The following is a 26448-nucleotide window of genomic DNA, read 5'->3' as shown; positions in this document are numbered from 1 at the left end:
CAAAGATTTAGGCAACAATTAGGAATGTTTATAAATGGCAAGCCAAGACAACGGCTAGATAACCACACAGAAAACAGACTTTCCAAATGCTGCTAAGGGAGATTTGTTCTTTTAGTCCGTTTGGACTTACTTAAGATGTTGAATATAAAGCAATGATTTCCAGATTTGAAGCATAGTGTCAGCCAAAACAACAGAATGGAGGAATGGTTCCTATTTTATCCTCAACAGCCAAAGCAGCCAAGTTTTGACGCACGTCCATACACACGCACACGTGCATACACACACAGACAAAGATTGTGCACCAATTTTTGAACTGTCTGTCGCTGTGGTATAACCAAACAAATCCACCTGATGACAACGCTGGAAGGGCACGATTTCCCATGCACTTTTTGCCAGATGGTTAATAAAGCTGAAGACATCAGCACCTCATTTTTAATAGTTTATTATTCTATTTGTTTCACTGTTATTTTTTTTAAGTTTATAATGTGGTTGTTTCACTGAACTGGTGTGTGTTGCTCTTTTTGAGGGCAAAAACTCAAATTCTTGTAGAACAAACCATACTTCACTGCATTCTCTATTTTCTAAACTAAGTCAGATTTTCAGTTATGAACACAACAGGGCTAGTAACTCCTGAAGGTAGGCAAGAAACAGATTATGCATATAGCAGTGAGGCTGCAAAGTTTACCCAATTCATCTTTTAGCTTGATTAAAAACACATTCTGGTCAATTAAAAAGATGATCCCAGCCAACTGGGGTCAGCTGACTTACTGAAGAGACAATTATTATTCTGAAGGCAAGTACTAAGAAAATTCTGAGTGGCAGATGCCAAATTGAAAGAGCCTCTCTCGTTTTCTCTCTTATGAAGATTTATAAACCATTTTGGTATCATTTTAGATGAAAGGCAGAACAAAATCTTAGGAAGGATGAAAAAACACTTTTTCTAAAATGATGATTGCGGCATCTGGGTGTACATAATTTAAGGGAATAGTAAGAATGCCTTTTTCTCTTCAGGGGTGCTGTATTATTCATATGCCAAACTTGCACAGTGCAATAACTAAATCTGTTCAAACTCCTACATGAAAAAGGTAGGATGGACATCCCTCTATGGCACAGGATGTACAACTTCTTTCCACATTTTGTCTAGGAAGGAACTTATATAGAAACATAGAAACAGAGCAAGTCAGAAGGGGCCTCCCAGGCCATCTAGTCTGACCTCCGGCACCAGCCGGCTCCGCTCACGACATGCCCACCATGTGCGTGTCCAGCCTATCTTTGAACACCCTCACCAATGGGGCCTCGACGACCTCCCGTGAAAGCCCATTCCACACCCTCGGGGTCCTAAACGTCAGGAAATGCTTCCTGGCATCTAAATGGAACCTTGGTATACCACGGATATCTGCCACGGAAGCCCTAAGAATTACAGCAGATATTGGGTCACATTCTAAAGCAAACTTCAGCTCATGTAGGGTATTCTTAAGATCTACAGGGCCTTACTGTCACTTCACCTCTACCAAGAGTGTATCATAAAGCCCATCCTAGACTCTACTGTGTTTATACACTGCAGACGAAGCTTGGTAGTTGTTGGCAGCCTTGCCTTCATAAATGATTTTTCTCTGATAAACTCCTCAGAAGCTTCAATGGAATTTCAGGGTCCTCCAAATATAGTTTGAAATCCACCAATACTGAGGGTATTTGCACTCCCACCAATTGTCAGCAGAAAAGCAGTCTATGCTATTTGGTAGCATGAATTCATAGATCACAAGCAACACTTAATGTACATTAAGACCAGGCCCACAATGAAACTTCTTCACTTTTATTGACTGGGTTCAGACAACAGGATAACCCACACTCAAGGTCTGAGCATGATGTGAGTCTGGAACCGAAGGTCAGATCCCAAGTGAAAAGTGTGGTCTAAAAGGAACTGAGTGACTGGGTAGGAGCCCCCTCCTTTATGCCACCTGCACAAGGGGTGAGGCAGGCTCCCACCCACTCCATGACACTGAGCTTTGGAAATTTAATCTGATCGTGGCCTCGTGCTCCGTGGCAAGCCCATAGGTGTGACTGCACAGAGACCACGAAGAAAAACTGTATGTTTGGTTTCTTTTTCATAGGTGCAGAACTTGAGATTGTTCTGGATAAAGTGCATTTTGTTTTCAGCCCAACCTACCAAGATCACCTTGAGTTTTGTTTCTGACTTTCAGGGCATTAGGTAACCCACCCAATTTGGTATCATCTGCACATTTGTTAAGTACTCTTTGCATTATAAAAATGTTGAAGAGCATTAGACTCAGGACTGAACTCTGCAGTACCCCACACATTACCTCTCCGTAGTTTGTGAAGGTGCCATCAATAAGCACTCTGCGTCTGATTTTGTAGCCAACTGTATATCTACCTAAAAGTTGTTTGATCTATCCCAATTTTAGCTAGTTTGTTAATCAGTATATCATGGGGCACTTTGTCAAAAGCTATGCTGAAGTCAAGACAGCATTTCCATAATGCACCAGGTAAGTTACCCAATCAAAACGTGAGATCAGATTAGTCTGGCAGGATTTATTCTTGATAAATTCATCTTGGCTTGTAATAATTACTGCATTGTCTTCAAGGTGTTTGCAGACTGTTTTCTAATTTGCTCTAGAATTTTTCCCCAGGGAAATCTGATGTCAGATTGACTGGTCTATAGTTCCCAGGTTCATCTTTTTCTCCCCTTTCTTGTAGATAGGAATAACATTAGCCCTTCCCAGTATTCTGGCACTTTCCCTGTATGCCATGAATCCTCAAAGACGATAGATAGTGGTTCTGAGAGTTCTTCCACTAGCTCCTTTATGACTTGGGCATAAAACTTTTCAGGCCCTGGAGGTTTGAACTCATTTAGTCCAATTAGAAGATCCTTGACCATTTGCCCTGTCAATCTTGGGCTGGCATTCTGCCCCTCCGGCTTCATCAGGAGGGTTGTCGTTCTTCTTTTGGGAGAAGACTAAGCCAAAGTAGGTCTTGAGCAATTCTGCCTTTTCTTTGTCATCACTGCTCCATCCACGCTGAGTAGCTGAACTCTCTTCTCTTTTGTCTGTCTTCTGCTCTGGATGAATTTGAAGAAGGGTTTTTTTGTTGCTTTAAGCTCCCCTCACTAGCCTCATTTTGGCCTTCCTGATGTCTTCCCTGCAGTTCTTTACTACTTGCTTATATTCTTTTGTAGTCTGGTCTTCCTTCTACCTCCTATACGTGTCCTTTTTGTTTTCAGATTATCTCAGCTTTTTGTGAAGCCACATGGGTTTCCTCTGTTGTCTACTACTCTCTTTCCTTCCTGGAATTGTTTGTAGTTGTACCTTAAGCATTATTTATTTATCAATTTATATCCTGACTTTTTCCTACAAAGGGCTCAGCTTACATCATTCTCCTCCTCCATCTTATCCCCACAACAACAACCCTGTGAGGTAGGTTGGGCTGAGAGTCTGTGAGTGGCCCGAAGTCACCCAGTTGGCTCCATGGCTAAGCAGGGACTAGAACCCAGATTGTCTGAGTCCCAGTCCCATGCTCTTAACCACTATACCACACGGGCTCTCTATCCTTCTTGGGCTCCTTTTCCCTTTAGAGTGGAAAAGGAAAGAAGGGAAGAGGAAGCCCTATTGGAAGACTGTTGCAATAATCCAGACATGAGACATCAGAACTAGGACCAGGACTTTTACCATCACCTGCAAATCTGATGCATATTTATTTGATGGAAATTACAAACATGGTGAACAATGATTCACCAAGACTTCCAGGTTCCTGGCAAAAATGACCAGGACCTGGTGGGTGCCTTGAAGACCAAGAGGAAATATAAACAAAAAGAAGAGGGACAATCTGGAAGGAAAAATCAAGATTTCAGCTTTCAGTTCTGCAGTTCAGTGTTACTGCTATATAACCATGAAACTGTATGTTGGCACTCCATATATACTTGTTTTGCTCTCACTACTGCATTAAGGAGATCCACAGATTCAGATAGCAAGGATGTGTTTTCGATGAAGCTTAAAGTACACATTAAATTGCTCTGTTTGTTTTATGTATGTTACCCTGAAATTCTTTCAGTTTATAAAATGTTAAAATAAATGCATGAAATAAATATATGGTTGATCTTTCAGCAGCTATCAAGGATTGTCATTCTGAGTACAAGCTGCAGCAGTTCAGCATGTATTATAAAAATGAGCGTTTGTGTAGCATCCAAAGAACAAGTAAAACTCAAAACTGGTATCTACACTTGATCGTTCATGTAAAACATACATACCAGCTCCAAATGCAAAGAAGAAGCTCTTGTCAGGATACTCTTCCAACAGATCTTTTACCCGCTTGCCCATGCGCTCATTCCGCTTATAGATAAGCTCCTGGCGGAAGTAGTTGTCAATCTCCTGTGCTGTGATGCGTTCGTGAGGTGGCAGAGTGGCATTGATGAAGTTTGGGACCTGTGCAAGAAGAGGAGACGGCAATCCAGATTAAAGTTTCATTTCAGAGCCTGTCTAGATAATATGGGGGGGCCATGCCTGATACACAGCTGGGCCTCTCCAGTAATCCTTACGAAGACTAATCACAACACACAACATCACCATATTCCTGCCCCAGTTCCAATTCACTTGCCACCATTTCCAAAAGGGAGGGAAATCTTGAACATGATGCCACATTGTGCTCCATTTCTGTGCAGTGGTAGAATGATCCCCGGCATCTCCGAGCAGGGCTGGGAAAATGCCTGCCTGCTAACCTAGATGGGCCTCTAGTTTGATTCTGAACAAGGCAGCTTCCTATATTGCTAAGCTTCAGGCAGCTGCAACAGAGGGTAGGAGTTGCACAGAATGCCGTATCACTGACTTTGGCTTCTTCCAAACTTACAGACAGCTCTGCTAATCACAGCGTTTCTCCATAGAGTGCTGGGACTGCCATGCTCTCATCAGGCAAGGAAGAAATAGTATGATATCACATACTTAAGAAAAAAGGGAAGGAGGGATGGCAAAAAATGGCACAGAACACAAATCTTCAGGATAACAAACTGCACTTCTAAGACATTACTTATTATCTCTCTCTTCACAATCCATGTAGCAGAGAATAACATTTAATACCTTTACTTTGTGAATGGTTCCAACCATCTTCAGCATTTGCATGCTGGTGTCAGCTGTCCTCACAGCTAAGCATTCATTAATATCAAGACACACAGTAGAGGCAATTAAATATTACTGTGCACCACATCACTCACCAGCCTGGGAAGGCTTTACAGAAGCCAACACAGGCAGCTTGCAAAGGCATGAATCAGAACTCCACTTTGTCTCAGCCATCACTTCAACCAGCACCCAACTGCTCCTTGATGTGCATAATTCTTTGTAGCCAAATGGTTTCAGAAAGTTTTACACCTCCTCCTAATGGCTACTATGTCTAATTCGAGGGGGGGGGGACTGGAACTTAATTTTTTAAATGTACATATACTCTGTGATCAGCTTTTGAATGCAGCAGATTCCAATTCAAATTTATAGGTAAAACATATACAAATATATTTAAATTTAACAGAACTCAGGGAAAGCAAAATGATCAGTAGTGGAACAAGACAAAGCCAAGGCAGCAGGTGGCAAGATGAGTCTTCTCTTTGCTCAGGGTTGTGAAGCAAAGCTGGAAAACCTTTATACAGGAGTATCAGCTGACCTGTTCTTGCTGTACAGGTGCTTCCAGGACTGCTGTACCTAGTTTACCAGCTGTTCCTCACTTTGACCTAATCTTGGGAATGATGCCCAGGCTAAACCCTTACCTCCTACAATGTCACCATTTCAAGACCTTTCTGCCCAGCCTGACAAATATTAAGGTATAAATGAGACGGAGCTGAACCTAAAGCCTGGGGACCAACTTCAGCCCTTCTGAGGTCCCAATCTGATTTCCTGGGGTTCTCCAGAGGATTTTACCCCCTTTCCTGGCCTCACCTGTCCCCTCAAATCACCAACCACAGGCTGGCTTCCTGGCTTTCCTGTAGCGTCCCCCCTGACCTGCCACATTCTAAAAGGCTGGAATACCTTACCCAAGACTTTGTCACTAGCAGGAAAAGCTTTAAAAGAATGCATTCTTGTAGTTTTAGTATTTTGGTCCAGCCCCTTGTCTGCTCACCAATGGAATGCAGCCCACTCAAGAGCATCTCTAAAATGGAATTTAGCCCTCAAGCTAAAAGCTCTGTATCCCTGGTCCCATTTCAAAGGTTTGACTGTGGAATCCACCAGCTGGCATGCTGCATCAGCAGCAACTTCTTGAATGTGCACTGTTCAAACGCCTGAACCCAGTCACAAAGCACATTCTCAGAGAGTCCTTCATCCTTTTTTAACATATGTCTCCAAAAAGAGGTTGAAGAGGCACTAAAGTGAACCTCTAGCAGAAAAGCATTCAATAGTTCTGAAACCACAATCTTCCCCTCACATAAAAAAGCCTGTTACATGTGGAAATCAATCTATTTTCAAAACAAGATGGCAGCTGGAACAGAACCTCATCAACAGATCTTAAATCCCTGGGGGTTCAGAATAGGAGAAGCTGCTCTTCCAAGTTATTTTATGCCCAGGCTATGTTGGGTTTCAAGCCAACTGGCATCCGAGTCTAGAAGTAAGCCAGTGCAAATTCTGGAGCAAATGCAAGATCCACAAAGACCAATACTCGTCAGATGGGTGGCAGCATTTTGTACTATTTTCCTGGTCATTTTCAAAGGCAGCACCAAATAGAACAAGTCACTGTATTCAAATCTAGCCAAATTTTTGAAATCGAACAACAGTTGAAGCCACTAAGGATAAGAACATGCTCCCCCCTCTCCCCCAAACACACAATATTTTGGAACTTGCCAGAATGGCATTCTTCACCTAGCTTTGCCTTATCGTTCTAAATATTTTTCAAAGGCCAGGACTGAGAGTAAAGCAGTTAATTTCAATCATGTTCTAACAAGGGTGTCCAACCTTTTGGCTTCTCTGGGACCCATTGGAAGAATAAAAATTGTCTTGGGCCACACATTAAATACATAAACACTAACAAAAGCTGATGAGCCAAAAAAAGTTTGTGCATAATTCTGTGATACCTCTCACCACAGAGAAGCAAGAAAGTCCTCACATAATAATCCTAATTATGCAGCACCCCATTCAGAGAGTCTTTTAAAATTGTCGTGCAGGTCCCAAGTTTACAATCACTAATACAGAAAATGAACATATCTAAGTAATAAAACTTCACTGATATTTTTAAAGGAAAAGAGGGCAACAAAATTAGTGGGATATTTGACATTGTATCTGAGAAACTAATGCATCAACATCTAGTTCAATGGAAGTAGTCATAATTCTCAGTGAGTTCTCAAAGTGTTCATAATATATTTTGGTTCTAATTTTACTTAGTGTGCTTCATTCTTCAAAATAGTTGCTCACAATGTAGGTGCTGCCAAAAAATGAAGACATGAATAACGCATGATTGTGAAGTAAGGGTTATTTGTCCCTGGGAAGATAGGACCTATAAAAGTCCACGATCAATTTTTTCTTTAAGTTGAATGTCAGATTGCAGCTCTATGCAGCATTGTGAGAGCCAGTGTGGTGCAGTGGTTAAGAGCATGGGACTGGGACCCAGGTGATCTGGGTTCCAGTCCCCGCTCAGCCATGGAGCCAACTGGGTGACTTTGGGTCAGTCACAGACTCTCAGCCCAACCTACCTCACAGGTTGTTGTTGTGGGGATAAGATGGAGGAGGAGAATGATGTAAGCTGCCTTGAGCCCTTTGTAGGAGAAGGCAGGGTATAAATCAATCAATCAATTCCATTTGAAAATTGGCAGGTAACATACTTATGTTAACTGAAAATGGAGTTGCAAATATACTAAAATAGTGATTGTTTTCCTGGAAATCTTGAAATCTGTTTTCAAATTCTTCTATCAAATTGAAAAGAAAGGTTACATATTTTTGCTGTTCACAGGACTGTGTTTAGTCAATGTGTCAAAATGTATAAAATTGTTTGTAACAGTAGGTTGAATTATTATTGATAATAGCTATGTTTCTCTTGCCAAGTCACCAGGAGGACATGTAACATCTGATAGTGTCAAGTTGACTGTCTGTGCTTAGAAGATAACACACTGGAAGCCACATACTGCTGTAAAACTGAAGCCACACACGTGTACAAGTAGTGAGAGCATATGTATATTTATTTTATGAGACACTGTGACATGATGTTGTCGTCTACACAGTTCGTGTTCCAGAACTGTGCAACTGAGTTACAAAAAAAATTGCAAAAAGCCTCATGTTTTAAGTATGGTTACCATTTTGTGTTGGGCCTCATTCACAGACATCCTGGGCCGCATGTGGCCTGTAGACTGTAGGTTGGACACCCCTGTATTATAACAAAACATTTAACACCCTGAAATTTTCAAGTTTCCTAACAAATCAGAAGCACACCAGCATTCTAGCTCATCTTAACTAGCAGAAATGTGTGTCTGTTAAAGGCCCTGTCCCTTGGGAACACCAGCTGGCAAACAAGACAAACCAACTGACAGTTCTGTGTGAGGGACAAGGGAACAAGACTCACTTGAGAAGTGTCATGATTGAAGATGATGGAGTTGAGGTCTCCACAGTTGTAATGCTTGATAAGGTCTTCTGTTGTATAAGGGATCTGCAGGCTGCCTGCTCGGAGATTCTCCTGCTGCAAAAGGGTCTGATTCAAAGCAAAGATCACCTAGGTGGGGTGGGAGGAAAGGCAGAGTTCCTCATCAGTCCTTGAAGAAATTAGTTAATAAAATATATTATGAATAAGGATCTTATTCTCCATCCCGCACACATCTTTAACAACCCGAACCTCTACTAAATATAGAATGTTATACAACCAAACACTTGGCTTAACACTGAGAGGTTGCAGTGACCCAACCATTATGTTGTTCAAGACCATCACTGGTGTGTGTTATTGGACATGATTAGCTTTCACGGGGGTGCCTGAGGAAAACACAGACACCACAGTTGTACTGGTCAAACTATGTGTTGCATGAAGGTCTGTTGAGCTCCCCCATCTGTGGTCTTCTTTGTCTGAACAAAAAGTAGCAAGTCTAAATCTTGGGTAAAACACAGGTAGAAGGAAGGCAGTGGAAGCTCCTCCTAAGAGGCAAATGAGATTTGCCCTCTCAAGGAAGAAATACTATTAAAGATTTAATTGCATTAACCAGTTAAGATTCCTACATGAACCAGGCTAAACCTCTGAATTGGTTTTCTTCTCCCAGTTCATCCCTGCAAGTTCTCTTATGTCTGAGTTTGTAGTTAGCCTTCTCCAACCTGGTGTCCTCCAGAGATGCTGGACTGCAATTCCCATATTTCTTGGCCAAGAATTATGGGAGTTGCAATTCAAAAGTTCAAGTTGCAGTGAAGGTCTTCTGCTGGCCTACAATGTTTAAACAAATGTATACGTTTGAGAGAATTATGCATGTGTGCAGCAATTGTAATGATGTTGCTATGCATGAGAAAATTATGTCCCCACCAATTTCAGACGTCCCTGCCTGCCGTGGCTAAATATTCCCCTTGAAACATTTCCCCCTTAATTGTTCGAACTTTAAGCTATAGAATGGTCCAAGTGGAAGGCTTAAGCACCCCTTCCCACTATTCCATCAAGACTGCAACCTGACTGTTTTTCATTTGAAAAGAAAATGCAAGAATGAGTGCTGAGGGAAAAAATGGACATTAGTTCTTGACCCCGATTCTTCTATTAGCACCACTCTATGGCTTTAAACTGTTGTGCAAAGTGATCAATGGCAGCAGCTTCACCAATGTTAGAAAGACATCAGCAAATCTGTTTGATTGTTCTGTTATTACATAAACTTTATGCAGTTTCCCATGAGGACAAGCACATACGTTCAAAATGCAACAGGAAATCTGGCAAGCCAGTCCTTTTATACAGATGAGTTTCAATGGTTTATTTATTTATTTAAAACTTTTGTATACCGTCCCATCACTGATGTCTCGGGATGGTTCACAATAACAGCAATAAAATAAAAAATAAAAGTAGCACAGCATCCAATAATAAATATAAAAACCACAGATTTCATTTTTCATTTTTTCCACAGCACAGTGTGGCTCTTCTTTAGGCTAGGTAACCCAAGAAGCCATGGGCACATTTCAGAGTTCAAGAAACCTCTTGTGGGCCCTGCCACAAAATGGTTCACACAGAGGAGATGGCCAGGCACATACTGGCATGAGCAGGGGTCCTGGCTTAAAGTGAGTTTAAAAGGTGGCAGGAAAAGAAAGAACAGAGAAAAGAAGAATACCATAAGGCTTATTTTTAAAGGGGGCAGGAGGTGCAGTGCTTTGGGGGTGCCATTGGACAACCATCCCTGCCTCAGGTATTGGGCTGGAACTTGGATAGAAAAGATATTTCTAAGCGTCCACTTCTTGGAAACAGTATCACGAAAGAAGTACCATTTTACCTGGAAGTAAGTGCCACAGAACACAGAACCAAAGAAGCATGCCTATTATTTTGCTGTTTATAGCAACAGAATTGCATTGCAGGTGAAACCATGGCTAATAAAGACATCACCGCTACCTATGATGGCATCCACATCATGGCTTATCAGGAAGGTGAGTAAAGTTGAAGTTAAGGAGCTGATATTCTTTTATATTGTGTCAACAGTGCTACCTTTATGGCTGATGAATCACTAAAAGCTAATGGCTGCTATAAATGGAAGCCCTTTATGCAGAAACAGAACCTAAAAGCTTCCCAATACAATTTTTAAAGCTAATGTTATCACTTGAGCAATTGTGATAACAGGTACAGCTTCAAACAGTGTGTCCTTTGTGAAAAGTTTATCTTCAGTACACAGTTAAGTGTCAGCCCCAAGCTTTCCTAGCAAAGAAAAATTCCACAGTTTGATGATTTTAAAAGGACATTTTCCTTTGTAGAAAAGTATATGTTCAATGGCAAAAAAGCTGGGGAGGAAAGAATAAATAAAATGAGACTCTATCTGAAGTGGGCAATTTCCATTCCTTAGTTTCCTTTTTAACATTAGCTTCAAAAGAAAATACTTTTCAATCATACTAATACATAGCATTTCTGAGTCTTCAGAGTATTTCATGTAAGTAATCTGAATCGTCAAAGTATTTCATGTAAATTATCTTAATTATCTTTATACCAACCCTGCAAAGTAGGTCAATGTTATCCCTATACTGGTAGCAGATTATTTATAAATAAATAAATCAGAAATTGTGAGGTAGGAGAGAGCATCTGAACTGTGATCTTCATGGTTCATAGCTGAGCCATGATGGTATTTAGCTCTACCCAATGTATTATCATGACTCAAATAGATTTTAGGTACTTTAGAAATAGATAAAGCCCCAGATACAATTCACAGTTCCAGGGGTTCTGAACCACTGGCCCCACCTGTCCTCTTCCCCCTTCCTGGGTGCACATGTATTACACCTTGCTGAATATTTCTATAGCAGGGGAGAAGTATATTTTAACTCCCTTAATGACAGAGCTTCCCTTAAAGCCTGTAGAAAACCTGGTCTGGAGCTGGAGGCCAGCAGCATTAGGGCAAACCTACCCCATCCCTGAATGTGAAGAATCACCCTTCACCACTGACCAGTCCCTCTCTTCGCCTCCACTGCTGCCATCAAACTGCGTCTTTTCATTTAACATGCGCCCCTTTCCCCTAAGGTCATTAGGTGGCAAAACTGCTCAGAGGTTCCAAAAAACTCAGCAACTCTATACAGTATTTTATTTAAAAGACAAAAAGCTTCTTATTTTAAGACTGTTGTCACTACTTCTGAAGAGTTTCTGTGTCTCACCCATCACATGTTCCTATTCCTAACCAGCCTTAAGTCCATTCCCCTATCAACCCAGTTAACTCATGGGTTTAACCATGAAGACTTGAAAGGCAGTCTTCTTTCTGGTCGGGTTTGACTTCTGCCTGGCTTCTCCAGAAGTACTCAGTTCAGTCCAGCAGCAGCTCCATCTTCAGGCCACCACCATCCCTTGATATGCAGATTCATCCAAAGGCTGCTCCAACAGTCTTCCTCTCCCCACATGCAAACCTCCTTCAGCTTCCACCTCATGTGCTCTCAGTTTGACTTCTCTGTCTTGCGGCTGCTCTTCTTTGTGGCTGATACTTTCCAACAGGCTCCTCAGCCTCTCACAAAGATACATTCCTCAGACAACTCTCCAGCCAGACTTCCAACGTATTGCCATCAGACTCTCAGAGCTCCTTAAATTTGTTCTTGTCAGCACCCTCCCAGGCTATCAACTTTGGGTGGCCAACATTCCTTCACCCCTTCCCTGTGTAAATACTTGACCAATGGACATCTTCAGAACAAGAGTCATTCCCTAATCAGATAGGACCTATTTCAGTCCTATTTTCTCATATCTAAAAACAGAAATTTAGCTTGATTTTCACCTCCTAGAGGTAGCAGTAACTGCCAATTCAACCAGCACACGTTAGCTGTCCTCAGGCACAAGCCTCCAGTAGAACATAAATACCCTTCTTTCAGGGTGAGCTCACTGAAACCTTGAATAGCTCAAACAAAACACAGCACTTACAACTTCTACCTCTGTTCCCTCATACAGCCAATGTACGAAAGTGGTTCGAGCAGCCCCCTGAAGAAAACAGAGAGCCAAGTTCATGTCTCTGCTCTGGGTAATCGCTTTCCTCCTCGTTTTGAGATCTGCTCAGTTTAGAAGGGGGATTTTGAGTGAACAAAGAGAAGGGAGCCAGCACAACACAGTATGTGCCATGGTGGTGAAGGCAGGGAGATGCTTACTATGGGGACATCTTTCTTATAGCTTCTGAAAACTGCCTGTGTGGCAGAAAAGGAACAGTGTGAATATGCCAGTATTTTACACCAAGGCATTCTGGAAGTAAAGGATGGTGACAGCAGCATCCAGAGCTCCATTGCTGAGTACAAGCCAACAGAGCTCACAGTATATATTTTTTTTAAGACTGCCTTCTGAAATGTCAGCTGTCCCCAGCACAAAACTTACCCACAATTACTTTCTCTTCCCTTAACCTACCTTACAGTTGTTGTTGTGAGGACAGAGGGGGGTAGAAGCATGTATACCACCCCTGAGCTCTTTGTAAAAGGGCTAGGATGCTCCTGTTCCACAATAATTCAAGGATAATAGTTCTTTGCAAGAAGTTGGCTCCATTTTAAGTGAACGGAATTACATTTTTAGACTTTACAAGCTGAGCAAGTCAGCAAGTCTGATGTGTTCATTATGTTTGAAAATTAGTCTTCTTGGGTTTACTGTACATCTTAAAGAGAGTTTTAGGAGAAGCTGGTTGCTAGAATTAAAATTAAAAACTTAAATGCATATACTGTTGGCATACAACTGACTTTAATTCCAGAGTCGAGCCAGACTTGGCACTGGGATATCTGTGAACAGATTGCTAGCTTTTTAAAAAATAAGGTAAAAGGTGATCACTGTTGGAGAGGAGGGGAAAGGGAATGAATTGAGCGGGCCCACGTTACTGGGAGAGAATGCTATCTTCTCCTCAGTGTGGCAACTAGCAACTTGAGGGTGTTGCATTCAATGGCGGAATGACAGAGAGGAGTTAATCCACACAAGCACCATGGTCTCAATACAAGCCATCACTCCTCTAGCTACAATTAATACTCTTTTAATGAGAAAGATCCTGTCCATGCTCAGTCACACTGAGCGGGTTCAGATAGCACAGTAACCCACATTCAAGGAATGAGTGTGGGCTTTTACTGAACTGTGTGTTACTGTGTTCTCTGAACCCAGCTACACTAACAAAGCATAGCTTGTTAATCACAAACGACCCATGCATGGAACCTGTGGATTATTCATGATTAACAAGCCATAGTTTATTAGCATGGTTGGGTTTGAACAACACAATAATACATGTTTCAATAAGCCATGGTTCAACAACAACCCTTGGGTGTGAGTTAGTGTGCTGTCTGAACCCAGTCTGACCCTAAGTGTCACCTATAACCTATACACTAAGATGTTCGTGGCTTAAAAACATGGGAAATGTGAATGCATAGAACCCAAGTTGGAACCAAACATAATATGCATGACTGCCCCCCCAATCTATTACTTCCACAGCATTAAACTTAAATGTACTGTCCTAAATTACAATTTCCATGCGTTTAAGTATGAGTGAATTGATAAACAGCTATACACAACTCTGAAATGGAGAGACAAAGAGTCTGTCCCAATGTGGACAATATAAAGATTAGAAGCTTGACTCCCTGCTATAGACATGTCAGCATGGATCTATACATTTAATTTTGGGGTACATTTATGTCTACAGGCTATCTGGCATTGATAGTTGACAGTTATACCTGCCTTCGGCTGAAGAAGTTAACTGGTAAAACCAAGCATATTGCGTTATCACTAATTCAATTAACATATCATTCCATAGAGGAAAGGTAATGATTCTGCAATAATTTGCATTTACATGGTGCTTTAACATATTGAAATCACTTTGTAAGGAGCTCAGTGCTTCTTACAATAAAATCTCAAGGGCTGGCCATTTTGATTCACTTCCTCACACTGTCTCATTTTTTTATTATCTTTATAATTTCTGTATTGGTTGAAGAAGCACACTATGGAGCATATTGGTGGGCTTTCCTATTGCCCATATGTTGGGAGGTACTAAAGGCAGAGCAACTTAAACTGTCCTCACCAATACCCAGCCTGCCTGCACTCCAGGCTCATCTGGTAAGGGATTCCCATTTACCCACTGACAAGTGCTGCTAGCTTGGAGGAGAGGGCCTTTTAGGCAATGCGCCTCTAGAATGAGCTTCCCTTAGAGGTTCATCATTACAGTTCTTCATGAAAATGCTAAAGACCAGCTTTGCTGGGCTTTTCTGAAGCCCAGAGCTGCTGATTTCAGTTGTAATCACTGCTATTATTATGTGTTAATATTTTGTAGGGACTGCAGGTGGCGCAGTGGTTTAAATCGCTGTGCTGCTGGGCTGGTTGATCGAAAGGTCGCCAGTTCAAATCTGCCCAACGGGGTGAGTTCCCATTGCTCTGTCCCAGCTCCTGCCAACCTTGCAGTTCAAAAGCATGCAAATGGAAGTAGGTAAAAAGGTACCGCTTTGATGGGCAGGTAACAGCGTTCCGTGCACTTCGGTGTTTAGTCATGCCAGCCACATGACCAAGGAACTGTCTGTGGACAAATGCTGGCTTCCTTGGCTAGGAAACGGAGATGAGCACCGCCCCCTAGAGTCAGGCATGACTGGACTTAATGTCAAGGGGAAACCTTTACCTTTTAATATTTTGTATTGTTTTTTTTATCTTGCATGCTACTTTGGAAGGAGTCCTCCTTTTAGGGCAGCCTAAAAGTAATTTTTTTTGTCTTTTGGTACTGTCCATGGAGTTTTCATGGCAAGGATACTGGAGTGGGTCGCCATTTCCTTCTCCAGTGGATCACGTTTTTGAGCTTAAGTGGACTCCGGGGTATGGTGGAGGACAGGAAGGCCTGGAGGAATGTTGTCCATGGGGTTGCGATGGGTTGGACATGACTTCGTGACTAGCAACAACAACAAAAAGTAATTTTAAATGCATGCATACAATCTGAAATGTAGTCCAGTGTTACCACAGAGTGCAAAATTCATTTTTAAAACAAATGTGGAAAAGATCAAAGAAATCAGCTAAACTGTATCACCTCTGAAGTTGCAATAGGGATCATAATCGAACAACCAAAGCATATTTTAAAAAAATTATGCATTTTTATAGACAGGGAGGAGAGCCAGCATAATCGAACAACCAAAGCATATTAAAAAAAAAACCATTTATGCATTTTTATAGACAGGGAGGAGAGCCAGCATGACTTGATCAATGTGAAACATCTTAGTGACAGACAACACTCTCTTTGCCCTCTCCAAGGTTCTGGAAGCTGATAATGGCCATTTCTGATGTGATAACCAGTCTTCCTTGTCAAATCTGTTATGTGCACCAGCACATCTTCCTCCCCTCAAAACACTGCTGAACAAATGCTGCAATAATAACAATGGGTGAATACACTTTATAATATTAGGATCTTGAAGTTTCATGACTTTAAGAATGCATAACAGCGAAGCTACACATCTCCAAGATGCAACTGTGCCCACACAAAATACCCTACAAACAGGACATGGGAAGGAGTATTTTAGGTAAACAGAAATGTAGTTTGAAATAGAAAACCTGCCCTTTACATTCCTTTAACTCAGCCACTCATCATCTCAGGTTTCTGAAATCTGGCTGTAACACAGTCCATGTCATGTAGATTCTTCACGCCGGATTTCAGGATGATAAGCTAGCTTGATTTTATGACAAATTAGAATGTTTGGTTGTCTTGAGTCTTTCCTGCTTTGGGGTGCACTGACAAAAGTAGGCTAGAAGGCAGGAAATCCCCAAAGAGATTTGCTATTTAAATTAGCAAATAATGTAAATAATTGCTAAAAAGTGATGAAAGCAGTTAACAAGTCAAAATAATAAAATCTTAACATGAAATCCCTAAAAAGGCGACATTAAAGAGATGAGCCAAGAGAAAGAGACAGACAAGTGCATGGCAGGTACCTATTGCAGCTCTTGAGAGAGAGCACATGTCTTAGTCTGAAAGCCACACATAAGAACCACCAAAGAACAGGGCTCTGTGTGTTGCTGTGAACCCTCAGTGCAAAATTATTACCACAAACATGGCCATCACCACTGCCCACTCCCTCATGGCTAGGCCTTCTAAGATAGATGTAATGTACATGTATCAATGCCTGACAAAAGAAATCATCACCTGCACTCATTAACCTAGACAAGAAATTTTTACCAAGATAAAGCACAGAGTCATTTTCAACACGTCAAATAAATTGACATCTTCAAATAAATTCTGCCTGCAGTATCCATGAAGGTAGCGCTGATATTCGCAAATTGAAAAGTACGAGAAAAGAAGAAGAAAGCTGGAAAGTGCACACTGGCTAAAAAGTGTATAATCCAGTTAGGGTTTGGTTTTTTTTATTGCTGCCTCCTAATGAACGGCTGAATACAGATTTACCCCTCCTTTACATAGCACTTTATTTTGTTATTCCAAAACCTTCCTCGGACTGATTTGCAGAACGTTGGGCCAAGTTGGTTGCCTTTCAAAAATATTTCTCATCCCCCACAAGCCCTCACCAGGACGCCCCTTCGCTACTCAAATGTATTCACACCAACATCAAAGCACCTTCTGAAAGGATGTACTGGAGAACAAAAGTAACAACTTTATTGGGAAACCTCCCCCCCCAAGCGTGCACGCGCGCCCGGGCACACACACTCCCCACTGCTACCACGGTTTCTCCCCACACTCCCCAATTCTTGGTAGCGTGGAAAAAATTGATTAAGCTTTGTAGTCCGCACAGGGCTTCAGTCCTCATTCTCTTGGCCGAGATCTCTTCAGCTGTCAGGGCAGGCATGGGGGAGGACACTTGTCCCTTTTGCCAGCATTGTTGGAGCTAAGGGGCTATGCTAAGGGGCTGGGGAGGGGGGGCAGAGCCCGGCAGATGCCTTTTTTGTCAAAGACAAAAGACCTCCAGCCATCCTCTCCACTTTTCATCACTTTCATCCAGGCTGGATCAAAGCGCTGCTCTACATATGAAAGGGACCCGGCATTATGCGCCTCAAATTAGCCTATCGCCACCCCGCTAGCCTCTGAGGCCTCGCAACAAAAGCTCCCACATCTGTTCGATCCCGTTTGCCTCATCTTCTCTTTCTGCATGCGTGTGCTCTTGTCCTCCATTTGGAGAACCATTCAGCTCCTTGCATTATAGCGCGGGGAGAACATCTTCCTTGCCTCCGGAGAGGACCGCTTGGCTGTTTGTAATTGTCTCCAGGCATCATCCTGACCTGCCACACTCAGGCAGGCCGCTCACGCTCTGGATCCTTGCACCGCCGACCACTTCTCCACTCCCCCTCTTCACCTGATGCAGGAAACCGGGGCTCTATGTGCTGCAAGCAAAGACCGCTGCCCTGAATCAAAGCGATCCTTGAATCAAAGGCAGCATGGCTATGAAAGTCAATAATCCTCTTTTGTCATGATAATGGTTCATGCCGAGCACTGAGAAGAAAAGCGGGACTCTTCGCTTAGATGCTGTGCACTTCCTTAGATGTGCTACGCCTGCCTCTCTGATGCTTTTGAAGCCCCTCTCAATGCCTATAACCTGAACTTTCTTCATGATGCCAAGAGACCCTGTGAGAAGCACCCCAAGCAGGAATACACAAACAGGGCTGGGCATGATTTCAGAGCGGATCCACATTTTATACAACCCTTGTTTACCACTGGGATAAGAGTTACACTGGCATTTCCAGCACATGATATCCTAATTTATTCTATGTTCAGTTCAACATATTTATCCAATTTTATTTTCCCTACTGACATCCTGCTATTCTTGTTTAAAATAGAAGTCAGGGCAGATGTGGAGCCATTCTTAACTATTACATTATGCAAACCCATCCCTCCACTAAAGTTGCAGCAAAAGCATTAGGTACAACCCAAATACGATGGCTTTTTGGTGTTTAAAAGTCACATTCTGTGTTTAATAGTACTAAATTCCAAACGGTAAGCAGAGCAACAGTCCCTTGGTTTCCACCTGGACTTCAGAGAAAGTAGGCCTGTATATTATATTTTACAGCCACTAAGTTACAAATATTCCCTGGATGGGTTACAAAAACTAGAACAACAAAATACAATATAAAGAATAAAATACAACCCATTTCGATGAATAACGCAGTGATAACTATAAAGCCAGAGGATGGGGTGGCTAGATGGAGTCACTGGAGTGGTGGTGTGGGCTTGGGTGGACTCTGAGGGATGGTGGAGGACAGGAGAGCCTGGAGGAATGTTGTGCATGGGGTCGCGATGGGTCGGGCACGACTTTGTGACTAAACAAAACAAACGATAAAGGATATCAAGACAGATATAGAATCTACGGAAGGAAGGAAGGCAGGCAGACAGGCTCCAAAATACCTGGAATTTTGACTGCTTGGAGCTGGGGGGGACTCTGACAATTCTTGTTGACCAGGCAAGCCTCCTCAGAGAAGGCATTGCATAGAATGGGCACCACAGCTGATGGGGCCTTTTCTCAAGTAGAAACCTGCCTTTTTTAGTTGTAGGATCTAGTTGATGGGTACTGGGGGGTGACCAAAGGGTCTGAGCAGGTATTTATAGGAGAAAATGCTCCTGCAGATACTGTAATTCCAATCTATTTAAAGCTTTAAATGTCAGCATCAACATTATGTATTGGGCATAGAACTGGACTGGAAGTCAGAGTTGCTGACAAAATACCGGTACCACATGAGTACATCAGCCAGTCCCTCTTTGTAGCAATGGGCTAACTTATCCCAGGTGAATTGACTATTTCCTCAGATAACAGGAAGCTCACTCATATAGTCTTGGGTAAGAGTCCTTCCTTAAAACAAACTCTCATTCCACATAAATGAGTTTTTATTTATGCATAGCATTGAAGGGCTGGGAACTACAGCTTGGACATCATGGGTCACCTTGTATGGTATTCCATTCCTGATTTGTTGTTCTCACATGTGATATGATATTCACTTGTCATCACTGATTGCTGGCATATGGAAAAGAGAAGACGGACCTGCAAAGTCTTCCTCCTCCTCCTGCAGCCAGACATCAGAAGAAGCAGCGATGTGGGCACTGGATCATTCAAGGGTTAAATAAGCCAACTCAGAGCAACTGCAGAAACTGTATTCTTAGGCAGAAACTGCACATACCCAGAAGCTTGCAATCAATTATGAAGTTAATCACAACTTTATAAAATACCCATCTGGGCTTATTAATATGCCGAGTGTTACAAACAGGCAAAATCAGACTAATTACAAAATTAGGCAGCATTGCTAGTTAGTAGCCTAGCAGCTCTATTCTGACATTTCTAAGCTGTGTTCAAAAGTTAGCCCCACATACAACACTTCGCAGTAATCTGACAATGCAGTGTTTTGCTTTCCAAACATGTATCTGAATACATAAATTTAAAGAAAAACCACAAACACAGTTCAAATTCAATACACATACAAGCAAAAAGAGGTTGTTTATTTCATTTTAATCATCCTTTTTATCCTAAAACTGAGCAACCAAATAAAAGCTCTTAAGGCAACTTCTTAATAAAACCAGTGCTTTACAGAGGAGGAACTTTGAAGAGTTCGAAGCCTGCTTCTAAAGCATCGTGTGTCCCCTGCTCACAACTACAGAAGGGGAGGTGGATGCAAAAAATGCACCCTCAGCATCGCTGTGCGATTGGCACCTAGTGAGGCCTTGACATGTTGCACACAGAGGTCTGAAGAGGGCTCTCTAGGAGTGTTCAGCTGAACAAGCAGAAGGTGTTCCCACGACTGGAAACTCTGAGGAGGCAAGGTTCATCAATTGCAAGAACCCCATAAGCACATTCAGCTGAATGTGTTCCTAAAGCCCCCTCAGACCTTGAACTTTAACATGCAAGAGTCTGACTGGCTACAAAGTCTGTGGGAATGCCAGGCGGGGGACCTTACATGTGTACCCACACACACCCTTCCACAAGGTAAGGGCTTGCACAGGGCTCCAGCTGTCTGAGAAAAGAAAATGGGATGAGAATTTCTGGATGCTGCTTTTGAGGCTGCTTTTCAAAGACTCAACACAAGCAATCCAGAACTATGAGTTTTTATTTATAAAGGTTTCTGAACAAGGACTACTTTGGGGGCCTGTGGTGCACTACCCCAGCTCAAAACATAACCGCTTCCCAACGGGCTAGTCTGCTTTCTAGTTAGGCCCCTCCTGCTTCAGGCCCAATTTGAAAAGGATCAGATAGCCCACCTCCAGTGCCCTCTTGCTCCTCACCAGCCCCGCTCCGCCAGAAAGTAAAAGCTCCACCTGGGGGAAGATAGCAAGGTGCTCCCTTCATGGCAACAATCATCTGAAAAAACTCTTATTGGCTACAAATGATATGCAGAATATCATTTCCTTCCAGGAATCATGGAAATTGTAGACAATGGAACCTTACCAAGTACTGGGGACTGTTGCCAAAATCACAGGTTCCAGAGATGGTATTAGAGACAGCCCGCTAGGGCTGGTGCCCTCAAACATTCACCTGGATCCCCAAATCTCTGAGACTTACTGAAATAAAAGTACAGGGACCCTGACCTGCTACATCCAATCCCTTTCGCTTATCTGGCTTTTTCCTCATACGTGTGTCACCTTATACTGCTTCCTCCCCAAATTTTCCTGCCTGAGTCTATTTATCTGAAATCAAATGCCCTCTCTTCTCACCTATCCATACATCCTTTTTACAAATAGAGCTGTCTGTAGGAGACACAGTCCTTTTAAAACACACAGAAAGAAAAAAATTAAAGAATACATCCATTTGCATTTGCAAACTTGTACATTTTATCTGTCATGTGGACCTGAGCCATGGTAGTTAGCATCACCCAACTGGTGCCTTGTTTAATTCCTATTGTGTACTTGCCTGCTCAACATCAGTGGCCACTACAGGTGGTGACAGAACACACCACATGAGAACATCACATATTTTACTACCATATATCACAACAAAGAAGAGGGAGAACTGCAAACAGGACTAGGATTGTTAGTGTTGCCTACAGAACATCTCTTAAATTCACTCTACTTACTGATCCTTCTCTATAGGCAGATTTTTGCATTTACAAGCAAAATGCTGCTATTAAAAAGGAGGTACAGAATTTTCAGGCCTGAGGGCCAATTCTGAGATTCCCCCAAAAGCCCCATTCCCTTCACCCACCTCCCTCTCTCCCAACTCAATTGTTTTGCAGTTTATCTTTTCTGCAGATTTCCTCCATTCTGAAAGGCTGATTACTGCCAGTTAGAGCTTTAAATCTTGACTGTGAGGGTAGTTTTGGCCCTGCCCCTTTTGCTTTCAGCCCAACCCATCATTGGAATGCAATCCTCATGAGCTTCTCTAAAATAGATTTCAACCCTTAGGCCGAAATAGGTTCCACACATCTGCACTGGAACATAAAAGCAAAGTGCCCTGGCTATTACCAAGGGCAGAATACATTGAAGGAGGACCTTGTAATTGCATTTCCCATGGGGCTCTTTGCATGGAGGCCAAGCCACCCAGAAAATGGGGAGAGGACTGCTTTGGCTGTCCATTACAAAACTGTTCAGCACAAAACTTCTCCTATGGGATGATTCTGTTAGGTAGGAGAGACTAAAGGACAGTCTATCTTTCCCCAGTGACCCAGAGATTCTGGAGTAAGAGAACAGCTTTGCTCCTTCTCAACTGTACTTCAGACTGCAGACTCTTATCATTCCCTCCTCCCCAAAAAAGCCATCATTAAGAGCCATTAGGCAGCTGCAACTTGGGCTTTGTTTCTTGGTGTGACAGTGCCTTGGGAACTGAATATATGCAAGTTATTCTGGAATAATGTCCTAAATCTCAGCCTTTATTAGGTAAAATATCATCAAAGTAGGTTTCCTCCGATCCTCTGGTATCTCACCTGTTCTCCGTGAGGTTTCAAAATGGATGACTAGAGGTTCCGCTGTATTCTGTGCTAGTTCCTTTAGAATCCTTGGGGGGTGTCATCTGGTCCTGCTGATTTAGAAATATTTAATTTTACTAAGTATTTCTTCACCTTCTCTGTTTTCCTGCCTAGGCAACATGAATGATAATTAGTTCTCGATGGCTGATACTCTCACAGGAACCCACATGAAATTTTGCAATTCTGAATGCAAAAAAGTAACTTTCTAAATACTAACTGTCTAACCTTAGCACATGTAAGTAGATGCAATAATATTCTGTTTTATGCTGTTCCCACTGGTGAGAACTGATACATCTATGCAGATGAAGTTATATGATACAGCTTTTTCTGTACTGTACCACTCCGGACAGCAAGAATGGGGACTGCATGTTTGAATGCCCTCCCACATGGAACAAATGTTCCCCATGCAATAAACTGGCAGGAAAAAAGCTAGTCCCAAACTGTTCTCCTTGATCTACTAGATTTCTAGGCACAGAGAGGTGGGAGCAGCACATTAAAAACCTGGCATCTTCCAACTAAAACAGAATGGCACCATCAGAGGCAGGTGGAGAGAGAAGTGCTGCATAAAGTTGATTGGCTGTAAGTTGCAGCTGTTTTTGCCACTGCATTGATAGGCTTATAATGCCATAAATAGAACCTAAGGCAGACCAAAACTGGAATAAAAATTAAGCTGCTAATCTTCAAAACAACAGCAAGAAAAAAAATCAAGCTTCAATTACCAGGTATAGTAAAACAGTGATTTATTTTATTTGAATGATTTTTATATTATCCTCCCAGTGCAATCCCATGTCAAATTTTCCTCATCCTTCCATAATATCTAACACTCCATAGCCTGAGGCCACTACAAACCGAAAGGCTAAAACTGGAGGGAATGGGAAAAATGTACTACAGTGCTATGAGAACATCCGAAATAAACTGGCATGGTGGGGGAACACAATACTGGGCTTAGATTTTTGGAGGCAGACCACAACCTTTGTAACCTGTCACCCTGCTCTTAATTGCTAGGGAAAATGTCCTTGTTTCAAAGTGTTGCAGCTCCCTAAAAGATGGTTGGTTCCACAAAGTTCCACAGAACAGAAATTCACCGACATGTGTTCAGCTTTTCCTGTCAGGCTTCTTGTGGGATGTTCATAAATGAGAGGTAAGTGACAACAACAGACTGTGCCCTTGAGTCAGTTTTCAATTGCAGCTGTGGCACCCACAATGGTACCCTGCCTGGTAAGTGGCAGACATCATGCTGGGGACATTAGAAAGCCCTCAGTCATGGCATCTGCAGGCACTTAACTTCTCCTTGGTCTGAAGAGGCTCTGCCCACACAATTGCAGCAAATAAATCCAGCATTAGCAGTGGCAAGAAAATAACCTTGACTTAATCACATGCTCGTTTAAAACGGAGTAAAGAAACAGCTCAAGGACATTAGCGCCAAGCCCACTTCAAAGCATTAATCAGCAAATCAACTGATGCACAGACATCTTTCTTGCCCTATACTGATGTAAACATGCTTATTTTCTAGTAATCTCCTTATATTGTCAATCACTTCTCCAACTCCAACACAGTGTGATTCCAGCATCTGCCATTTTTTTTCTTTTTGAAAGAAAGGAGGAAAGGGGTAACTCTGAATAGGACAATACAAAGGGTTACCAAAACCACTAACCATCAAAATAAATTTTTGCACAAATACATGTTTTTCAGTAGAGGAAAAGCATTTAACCTTTCATTTCAAAACAAGGCAACTAAAATATTCAAGAAATCATCAAATAGCCTCTAACAAACTTGAGTTTAGCTGAAAATTAAGTAAAAACCCATTTTTGGTATAGAATTAAATTATTTCTTTTCAAAGTAATGAAAACACAATGTCCTCATTTGCACAACATGACAAGCAACCATGGGATAGGGGGTGTTATTACATCCAACCCCAGTGTTTCTTCAGCAGGCTGGTCTATTTTTCACAAACAAGCCACCCTTAGAACCCATGGCTAGTTTGAGGGTTGTTCATATCCATAGTGGCTTGCTGTGCTGTCTGAATACAGCAGGGAAATGAGATCATGGGCTGCTGGAAATGGTCTGAGAACTACTTGGCCATGGCAACAAAAAAGTCAATCCAATTTACTTTTCAAAGTCTCACCAGTGACTGCCCTTCCACCAATGTTGCAGTAGCTCTTCAGAAGGACCACCACTTTTACCTACCTTTTTATTTTTTGGGCACTGTAGGTACCTGGAATGTAAGATCTATGAATCAAGGTAAGCTGGATGTGGTCAAACATGAGATGACAAGACTGAACATCGACATCTTGGGAATCAGTGAACTAAAATGGACAGGAATGGGTGAATTTAATTCAGATGACCATCAGGTATACTACTGCAGGAAAGAATCCCTCAGAAGAAATGGAGTAGCCTTCATAGCCAATAAAAGAGTAGGAAAAGCAGTACTGGAATACTATCTCCAAAATGACAGAACGATCTCAGTTCCAATCTAAGGCAAACCATTTAACTTAACAGTAGTCCAAGTCTATGCCCCAACCACTGGTGCTGAAGAAACTGAAGTTGACTGGTTCTATGGAAGCCTACAACACCTTCTAGAAATAACACAAAAAATGATGTCCATATCGACATGAGGGATTGGAATGCTAAAGTAGGAAGCCAAAAGATAACCAGATTAACAGGCAAGTTTGGCATTGGTGTACAAAATGAAGCAGGGCACAGGCTGGCAGAATTTTGTCAAGAGAACATGCTGGTCATAGAAAAAACTCTTTTCCAACAACCCAAGAGATGACTCTACACATGGACCTCACCAGATGGTCAACACAGAAATCAGATTGACTATGTGCTCTGCAGCCAAAGATGGAGAAGCTCTATACAGTCAGTAAAAACAAGACCAGGAGCTGACTGTGGCTCAGAGCATGAGCTTCTGGTTGCAAAATTTAGGCTTAAATTGAAGAAAGTAGGGAAAAGCACTAGGCCACTCAGGTATGACCTAAATCATATCCCTGATCAATATACAGTAGAGGTGACAAACAGATTTAAGGAATTAGATCTGATAGAGAGAGTGCCTGAAGAACTACGGATGGAGGTTCGCAACATTATACAAGAGGCAGCAACTAAAACCATCCCAAAGAAAAAGAAATGCAAGAAAGCAAAATGGCTGTCTGAGGAAGCTTTACAAATAACTGAGGAAAGAAGGGAAGTGAAAGGCAAGGAAAAAACAGAAAGATACACCCAATTGAATGCAGGATTCCAGAGAATAGCTAGAAGAGATAAGAAGACCTTCTTGAATGAACAGTGTAAAGAAATAGAAGAAAACAATAGAATAGGAAAAACTAGAAACCTCTTCAAGAAAATTGGAGATACAAAAGGAACGTTTCATGCAAAGATGGGCGTGATAAAGGGCCAAAATGGCAGGGACCTAACAGAGGCAGAGGAGATGGAAAGATTACACAGAAGAACTATACAAGAAAGCCCTTACCATTCCTGATAACCACAATGGGGTGGTCACTGACCTCGATGCCAGACATCCTGGAATGTGTTCAAAGGGTCTTAGGAAGTCTTAGCAACAACAAAGCTAGTGGAGGTGACAGTATTTCAGCTGAGCTATTCAAAATCCTAAAACACAATGCAGTTAAAGTGCTACACTCAATATGCCAGCAAATCTGGAAAACTCATCAGTGGCCACAGGATTGGAAAAGGTCAGTTTACATTCCAATCCCAAAGAAGGGCAATGCCAAAGATTGTTCGAACTACTGCACCATTGCACTCATTTCACATGCTAGCAAATTTATGCTCAAAATCCTACAAGTTAGGCTCCAGCAGTATGTGGATCGAGAACTACCAGAAGTACAGGCAGGGTTCCGAAGAGGCATAGGAACTAGAGATCAAATTGCCAACATACGCTGGATCATGGAGAAAGCTAGGGAGTTCCAGAAAAACATCTACTTCGGCTTCATTGACTATGCTAAAGCCTTTGATTGTGTGGATCACAACCAATTG

At 42.1% G+C, this 26448-nt stretch overlaps 1 protein-coding gene across 1 annotated transcript in view; it reads right to left on the bottom strand.

The window, feature by feature from the left end:
• Positions 1–26448, bottom strand: part of TRABD2A (TraB domain containing 2A) — a 67179-nt gene that overhangs the window by 14119 nt on the left and 26612 nt on the right. Inside the window, exons 3-4 of the mRNA XM_044443999.1 lie at positions 8536–8682; positions 4262–4436 (exon numbers count right to left, since the gene is read on the bottom strand). Coding sequence (XP_044299934.1) covers positions 4262–4436; positions 8536–8682 — 322 coding nt within the window. The remainder of the gene's footprint in view (positions 1–4261; positions 4437–8535; positions 8683–26448) is intronic.

This window comes from Varanus komodoensis, unplaced genomic scaffold, assembly GCF_004798865.1.
Source record: "Varanus komodoensis strain SLA01 unplaced genomic scaffold, ASM479886v1 scaffold43, whole genome shotgun sequence".
In the NCBI taxonomy this organism is placed as follows: domain Eukaryota; kingdom Metazoa; phylum Chordata; class Lepidosauria; order Squamata; family Varanidae; genus Varanus; species Varanus komodoensis.
The sequence above is the reverse complement of the archived record's forward strand: the minus strand, read 5'-3'. Positions and strand labels throughout refer to the sequence as shown.